At 36.3% G+C, this 8959-nt stretch overlaps 1 protein-coding gene across 1 annotated transcript in view; it reads left to right on the forward strand.

The window, feature by feature from the left end:
- Positions 1 to 8959, forward strand: part of IPO5 (importin 5) — a 35378-nt gene that overhangs the window by 15450 nt on the left and 10969 nt on the right. The window contains exons 10-16 of the mRNA XM_008578356.1: positions 1486 to 1610; positions 1702 to 1791; positions 1882 to 2055; positions 4246 to 4464; positions 5542 to 5625; positions 7340 to 7472; positions 7562 to 7683. Coding sequence (XP_008576578.1) covers positions 1486 to 1610; positions 1702 to 1791; positions 1882 to 2055; positions 4246 to 4464; positions 5542 to 5625; positions 7340 to 7472; positions 7562 to 7683 — 947 coding nt within the window. The remainder of the gene's footprint in view (positions 1 to 1485; positions 1611 to 1701; positions 1792 to 1881; positions 2056 to 4245; positions 4465 to 5541; positions 5626 to 7339; positions 7473 to 7561; positions 7684 to 8959) is intronic.

An 8959-nucleotide genomic window follows, 5' to 3' on the forward strand; every position in this document is an offset into this window, starting at 1 on the left:
CAACCCGCCCACCCCCACCCCCCGCCAAACTTTTCGAGGTTCTTTTTCCAAAGGGATAGAGGTAGCATCACAGATTACTTGACCTACAAGAGCTGCTAGAAGGAATAAATTGAGCTTTTCCATTTATAAGATGAAGAAAGTGAAGCCCGTATACATTTTTAAAATGCACAAGGCTATCAGTATTTCTCCATTTTTTATTCACACTGCTCTTCAGATAGTTTTGTGAATGTGGTTGTGATTTGTAGTTAAAGAATTTGACTGCTACAAGTCACTAGCTGGGTGTAGAAGCCTTTTCATATATGGCAATGAACTCTTAATAATGATGTATGACTTTCAATTCAGCAAGTCTTCTGTGTCTTGGTTTCCTGGTCTATAAAATAGGAAAATAATGCTTGCCCTACAACCAGATTGGGGGTTAGGTTCCAAAGATGTATTTATATATGTGAAAAATGATTTAACAATGGTAAATGATACATATTTCCTACTGTGAAAATATATAGTAATTAATGCCATTTGGGGAATCATTTGAGTCATAGCTTTTTGCTTAAAACACTCTATAGTTTTTGCCCCCCTGAATATATTCTGTAATTTAAGACTTTTTCTACAATTTAGTTTGTCCCTTATACCAGCAGTTCTCAAACTTTCTGGTCTTAGGACCCCTTTAGACTTGTAAAAATTACTGAGTATCCCAGGGTGCTTTTATTTATGTGGAATATATCAATGTTTACTGCATTAAAAATTAAAACAAATATTTAAAATATTCATTTAAAAATAACAACGATAAGCTCATTACACATAACGTTTTTATGGAGAATGACATTTTGCATTTTTGCAAATATTTTTAAAATACTTAGTTCATTTCTTATATCTGCTTCTGAATTCAGTCTCCTGGGATTTTACACATGTTGTAATTTCTGGAATACTCCATTATACCCAAGGTTTTCAGGTCCCACTTTGAGAACTATTGATGTACTCAGACCCTAGTCTTACATACTATTGTATGTCTTGCTTTGTTTCACAAAGAATTGGAAGCAGCCTAACCTATATTACTATAATACTGTAAATGGACATATTTAGAATAAGGTTCATCCATATTCATTTACCATACTACTAAATAAAAGTTCTTTAAAAACAGCATCTTTTCGGCTTTTTTTCTCTTTAAAGAAATGTGACCATTGAAATCAGTAAATCTGTATTCAGTAAACAGCAGTGTGTGACAGTGAAAATCTGGGTATTTATTGCTTATGTAAATCTTATGGTGAAATTCTGTTATTTTAAATACTGTTAAGCTCTTTGCCTGTGTGACATAACCACTCTTAACAATGAAATAGTACATTCAGGCACTTACTCTATTCTAATTAATAATGTATAGAAATCATGTTATTCTTTTCCAAATAAGGAGAACTTTTTTATACATCTAACTACCAGAATATCTTGCTTGTAATGTCTAATCACTATTCCTTCGTGTGTAATTCTTCTTTGTAGCTGACTGGAAGTACCGGCATGCAGGATTGATGGCCTTATCTGCCATTGGGGAAGGGTGCCACCAGCAAATGGAAGGAATTCTAAATGAGATAGTAAATTTTGTTTTGCTGTTCCTTCAGGATCCTGTAAGTACCAGTAAATATTTCATTTATAATTATTACAGTAATTTCACATGGGAACCTATTGCCTTTACTAATACAAGGGAACATATTCCAGCATCCAAGAGTAAGATATGCAGCCTGTAATGCTGTGGGACAGATGGCTACAGATTTTGCGCCTGGTTTCGAAAAAAAATTTCATGAGAAGGTAAGTAGCAAGTCCTCAAACACTCAAAACGTACTCTAGGAAGAGAGGTGATTATTTCAAAATGCGTGCTTCCTTGGTTTTATTTCACAGGTGATTGCAGCTCTGCTGCAGACCATGGAAGACCAACGCAATCAGCGGGTGCAGGCCCATGCAGCTGCTGCTCTCATTAACTTTACTGAAGACTGTCCCAAGTCACTACTTATCCCATATTTAGATAATTTGGTGGAACATCTGCATTCCATTATGGTACTTAAACTTCAAGAGGTAAGTTTTAAGACCTTTAAGTCCCCTGTTACAGATCACTTTGGATTGATTTCATTGGTGAGACCTGGAGAAGGAGGGACTTTCAGAATGGCTATACGAATAGAAAGTTACAGACAGGGAATACATTCCAGGCTGTTCTGAGTGGAGTAATTCAGGCTTGACCAGAGCATGGACAAATATTGGAACTGGGAACTATATGGCCTAATGGTTAGGGAAAATCTTTGTTTGGATCGCCTTGGAAACAAGGCAGAGGAGTTTTTGAACTCTCATTTGTATAAATTTGGAAGAACCATTCTATGTTAAGTGCTGCAGGAAATTATGATATAATTATAGGAAATTAGCATGGTAGCATTGTGTAACGTAAATAAAAAGAGAAGATTTAAGGCAAGACTATTATACAGTTGTCGTCCAGGGAGTTTGGATGGTAATAGTGGAAATTAGAGGGAAGAGGTGACTAAAAGACATTTCACAGGAAGCATTAGCAGTTTGTTTCTGCCAGTTTGAATTTAAAAAGGTAAAAGAGAAGCAAATAGAAAATGTTCATTCTTCTAAGCAGGGTGACAGAAATATAGAAGATATAGAAAACAATATCCTTTCTGCTTTAAATGTGTTGAGTTTTTAAAATAAGGGCTGGCTATCCATGTAGATGATTTATAGCTTAAGTAAGGGATGCAGTCTGAAAATACTTAAGTGATTTTAGTACAGCAGTGTGTGACAGGGAGGATGTGGACGAAAAGCAGCCCAGTTTGTTATCAAATACAGTGAAAATTTATTATAGCTATACAATAAACTGAATACTAAGGATACACAAAAGACTTTTTTAACTATTGGATTCAGCCGACATAAACTTACTGTCAAATTGCTGTAGAAGTTTCTAACACTCTCAGTTCCTGTACTTAACTCATTATGGACCAGTAACAAACAGTTACAAACTACAGTTTGCATAGCACTGCTGATAGGACAGAGAACGAGGAGGAAAACAAGAAATGCAGTGTCTCAGAAGCCAAAGAGGAGTTTGAAACAAAGGCCTGAGAGGTCAGTGTCAGATGACAGCCAACTAAGAACATGATAAAGGAAACAGTGTATCTGTAGATAGACAGAGGTGGACCCTAGTTGAAGGTGGATAGGTTGGTTAAATCAGGAATAGATGGATCCAACGTGACTTTACAGATAGGCTTGGGTAGAGAGCTGCAGTGTAAAGAGAGTCTCTATGTCCACCTGCCCTTGCCCCAGAGGAGCAATGTGGGTTCTTTAAAGATTGAGGGAAGGGATTGCTGAGATGTGATGGGTGGAGGACAATGTTTGTGAACGAGAGTACAAAAAGGGTAAACTTAAATATCTAGAAGGGGAGGAAAGACATTCCTCTGAGATCAGTGTCAAGGTCAAGACGCTAAACATGGAGCTGGAGCAGATGTTGAGATGCAGAGGAATGGAATAAGATAACTTTTTCAAGATATGGTAGTTTGTAATACAAGGTAAAGAGCTCTGCTGAGAGTGTGATTGTAGTTGATGAGGGGAATGAAGAAAATCTGGAGTAGCTACTGTGTCAGGTATTCATATGAATCAACAAAGAACTGTTCAGAAGTATTGAAGGCATGGCCCAGCTGCAGATACACCGCACACATTTGTTACTAGCCAGGTCAGAGAACACTGAAGATCTTTAGTGCAGAGAAAAGGGTCATGTCATCTGTTTCAACAAGATGGAAAACGAGGTACAGGAGAGGGCAGCACAGTTCCTTGGGGGGTGGTATCTTCTGGGGAGTCAGGTTAAAAGATAAAGGAATGGGCTGAAAAGAGAACTTTCTCCTTGACGTGGTAGGACAGCACAAAATATAATAATAAGTAGTGGAAATTAATGAGGAAAAAAATGAGTAGGAACGGTATGCATTAAGCTTGATGGACACAAAATTTTAAAAGGGGTCAAGATTTGTACCCAAGAACTAGCTGTGCTTTGAGATAAAACAAAAATAAGTAACAGAAGAGAGAGAAAATCCAACGTAAGTAGTTCAACATGGATTTTTTTATAATAGACATTTCATCCAAAACCTAAAATATCTGCTGCTTGCTTCTGGAGAGGTGGTCTCAGCTTGCTATTTCAGAGAAGCATTCAAGAACTTGAAGGCAGTACTAAATTTAAATATCCTTTCTGTTTTTCATTTAAGTAATTTATTTTGTATGTCTTCCTTCCAGTTGATTCAGAAAGGCACCAAGTTAGTTTTGGAGCAAGTTGTGACATCCATTGCATCAGTTGCGGATACTGCAGAAGAAAAATTTGTCCCCTACTATGATTTATTTATGCCATCACTGAAGCATATTGTTGAGAATGCAGTCCAAAAGGAACTCAGACTTCTGAGAGGAAAAACTATTGAATGCATTAGCCTCATTGGTCTGGCTGTTGGGAAGGAAAAGGTAAGTGATTTGTATTATGTTAATTTTATTGTATGTAATTTGGCTATGGACTAAGGGCACTAGAGGTGTTTTTTTTCCTTCTGATAAACGGTTTTCTGTATACTTGTTTTTTATCTTCATCTTATTCTCCTTTTACATAATTCCTATTTTATATAAATAAATTGTTGCCTTCATTTTTTTTTTATTGTTAATATTAAGCTTTCTTCTTAACTCAGATGTGCTTTTGATACCTTCTCCTTCCCTATCACACAGTCTATCTCATGTGAGGCATGTGGAGTTCACTATCCACATGTTTAGTTCCATTTAAACATGTGCTTGGAAACATGCTAGTTGCTGTCCTGTCAATCCAAAAAGCACCAATGCCATTTAAGAGGGAAATCTATGCATATTGGTCTTCAGAAAATAATTAGCAAGGACCATTGACCAGTGTGTTTCTTCTCAGCCAACATCTGAGAGTTGTCCAAACTAATCCAGAAGAATTTCCTCTGCCAACTACTCACATGTTGCCCCCTCCACAACCAGCATCAGTATTATCTTTTAAACTGTTTTCTGTGGGACACTGAGAACCTAACCAATGAAATATTTGTATGTCCCATATCCTATATCTGGCTTTCAAACTTTCTGCTGGAGCACCACCTGATTATACAGTGGAGATTGCCAGACTTCACAGAGAGTTAAATTAAAATCATGTACAAAAATCATATACAAAATAAAGTCTTATGAATTCTATGGAGCAATCCAAAATTCTTTCTGGATTTGAATTAAATTTTACTGCTTGAAAAATGTAAGCTGTAGACCCAAACCAAATGCCATCAGAAATTCTTTATATTGCAATTCACTTTGACCTTCAGTGGAAAATATATTTCTCTAGAAAGAACACTAAATCTGTTGTGATTTAGGTGAGAATTTTTCAATATGATAGTTTTATCTATGGGGTTAAGACCCATGTGGAAAATATAGTAGATTTTTTTTTTTAAAGTTTGTTACAGGAGAAAAAAAAAATAGCAACAAGTGCCTCTCTGATCTGATAAACACTAGTAATATTGATGTTGCTTTTCCCACATATTCTTCCCCTAGTTCATGCAGGATGCATCAGATGTGATGCAGCTGTTGCTAAAGACCCAGACAGACTTCAGTGACATGGAAGATGATGATCCTCAGGTAAGCAGTCTTAACACAGTCTTGATCTATTTTTGGGTAGTGGATAGTACTTTATCCACTAAGTAAATGTACTTTAAAAAAAAAAGGTTAAATGTACTTTTTAAAAAAGATTAGTGATAGGTTTCTTGAGATACTATTGACCCCTGGTTTCAGAGACATTCTTCACTATATTTCTTTCTACTTCTTGAGCCATTTTTTCTTAGTCAGCAGTAGGGTACTCCTACTTTCTCTGGTTCTCAAGTTCTCACACTCTTGAGGGCTGTCTTTGGCTGTCTTCTCTCTCACTTCCCTGGAGCAGTGTCATGCACAGTCATGGCTTCAGGTTTCCTTTGTATGCTTGTGCCTTGGAGATCTTTCCCCAGAATTCGAGATTCCTTTATCCAACCATTTACTAAACATCTCCATTTGAGTATCTCAGGGCCTTTGAATGCTGCATGGCTTCCCTTCCATGTCAAAAGAAAGAAATACAGAAACCCAGCAGTCTCAAAATATGCTACGCTCTCCTCTCTGCCTTACAAACATTCCATTAGCTTAGAAAGAACACCACCACCAGCCCCCAAACGCGCGCGTGCACGTGCACACACACACACAGAGCTAACTCTTCATAGTTCTCATCCTTTGCAAGACTTTCCTAATTTGTTCAGAGTCTCTGATATAGTAACATTGTAAATATCATAATCTGAATGGTGTTCACAATGCCTAACATATATAAGGCGTTCGGTAAATAATTGTTGAATTAAATTTTGACTTTACACAGCTACCCTCTAATTGTTTCCAATAGATTAAATAGGAAAACGTACCATTTTGCAAAAAAAGCTTTTTTTTTTTTTTTTGCTTTCTTTGCAAAATGGTATCTAGATATACATGTATCTTTGTATGTGCAGAGATAAAAAGGCAGGGATGCTTAGGAAACTACTAACAGTGAGGAAGACTGAGGGAAATTAAAAGGAGGGTGGTAAGGACCATGCTTGTTGTTCACCATTCTATCAACATATAGTAGCCTGCCTGCATGTGGAAAATACCCCATACGTATTTGTGGAAGGAATGCACTTTAGTCTTACAGTTAAAATTATTTTTTAATAAGAGGTGGGGCATGTATCTCTGCATGCACGATGGATAAATGGATAGGCAGAGCAACTGATAGTTATTGGGGGTGAAAATCACTTTCTGAGTTAACAGCTGAGAGAAAGGGATGTTTTGTTTCTTAGGTTTTAATAATTGTTTAATGAGTGGAGCAACAGGTAGTAGGGATACAAAGTCACATAAAATACGTTTTTGCCTTTCATAAATTAGTGTCTAGGAGTTGACATGTTTGGTTTCATTTAGGTGATTCAGATGCTCAAGAGAGAAAAAAAACTATATGATTGCTTCTTCAAAGTAGGATAACATAGATAAAGGTCCTGGTCTTTCTCTTTTGCCTCGCCTAATGTTCCTATCCCAGTATAGAAAGTTAACAAGGATTTCATTATTGATTCTGAGCATTTTAAGTATGCGCATACTTCAAAAATACATGGAAAGATGGAATTAAAATACAATACAAATCTTCCCATGAACAGTTTGAAGACCCCTCATATATGACTTTAGAAAGTGTATGCATTGCTTAAAGTGCTATGAATATATCAACAAAGCATTGTTTCTATGAAATACGGAGATGGCTACTAATTATGTCTTACCCATTGTTTAAAATCTACTTTAACTTCAAATTTTTTCCCAGATCTCTTATATGATCTCGGCATGGGCCAGAATGTGCAAAATCCTTGGAAAAGAATTTCAGCAATACCTTCCAGTGGTTATGGGGCCTTTAATGAAGACAGCTTCAATAAAGCCTGAAGTAGCCCTCTTAGATAGTAAGTGTCTTCACAAGGACATGTCCATTGTAATATTTCTGTCTTTGTTATTATATTTTGTATGCATTTGTTTTCTTCTTCATTAACAGCCCAAGACATGGAGAGTATGAGTGATGATGATGGTTGGGAATTTGTGAACCTTGGAGATCAGCAGAGTTTTGGTATTAAAACTGCAGGACTGGAAGAAAAATCAACTGCTTGCCAGATGTTGGTAAGTGGTAATTTTTACTCAACTTTATATCCTCTGATAATACGTTTATATATATTGTATAGGAGAGCTTTTAACAGCTGCTAAAGAAGAGCCAGGAATAATATTCCTTAAAAAATAAAATGTAGGAACCATTTGACCCAACATTTCCACTTCTGGCTGTCCATCCAAAAGAAATCATATTAATTAAAAACTTTTATTACCAGTACTCGGGGGGGGGGGGGGGGGTGGCTTTTGTTTGTTTGTTTTGGGCAGCTTGCCAGTATAGGGATCGAATCCTGGACCTTGGTGTTATCAGCACCATGCTCTAACCAACTGAGCTAACCCACCGGCCTTCAGTGCTGTTAACAACGACAACAACAACAACAAACCCTGAATGCCCATTAGGAAGATAATAAATTACTTTGCCATAATACACCTGTTACAAAGGGAAGAAAGAGGGAAGGATTTTTGTCTGCCTGTGCTTACTGTATAGTAGGTGGCCAAGGAATAATTTTTGAGTGAATGAACAGGAATGTGCTCATGGTATTAAAAGTGAAACAAAACTGGTCTGATTTCAGTTGTTAAAAAAGTAAACATGGTAGGAAAATCAAAATGTTATGTGATTATTCCTGAAGTATTATTGGGTGTGGGAGTATGTGTGTGTTTTAATTTCCCTTTAAGTTTTTGTTTGTTTTCTTTATGAGCATGTGTTAGAGGCAAAGAATGATTATACATTTTTTTAAAGTTAGAATTAAGGAATTAGGGTCTACTAGAAATTTAGCGGTTAAGTAAACCTAAATTTTATTTTGTATTAATAATGTTTCTGTTTTCTCTTTCATTCATTTAGAAGTATATTTCTTGAACATATTCTTATCTTCAATACTTAATGCCTATAATTTATAAACATTTTGGATTTTTGTGGTGTCTTTCTCAACTAGAGAGCAAATATAAATGTAACATCTTTAAACAAAATTATCCAACCTTTTGATGTAGTGGAGGAGAATGAAGAAATAATTGTTTTAAAGCACTGTTTTTTTCCATTCACTGTTGAAATGATTTTTTAAAAAATACACAATAACATAAGCCTGTTTGCTGTAGTTTTATAATGGGATATGGCTACGATTAACAGAAGTTTTTAGGTTTTTGTATCTTTTAAAATTTTTTATCTCAACTAGGTGAATTTTTTTTTTTTTTTTTTTGAAGTATCTTCAGATAGTGACACTTTTGCTAAATTCTCTCACACACACACAAAAAAAGGGGGGGGGCGGGGGGGGGGGGGGGGGGGGCCCCCCCCCCC

The sequence above is a fragment of the Galeopterus variegatus genome, unplaced genomic scaffold (assembly GCF_000696425.1).
Source record: "Galeopterus variegatus unplaced genomic scaffold, G_variegatus-3.0.2 Scaffold74, whole genome shotgun sequence".
In the NCBI taxonomy this organism is placed as follows: domain Eukaryota; kingdom Metazoa; phylum Chordata; class Mammalia; order Dermoptera; family Cynocephalidae; genus Galeopterus; species Galeopterus variegatus.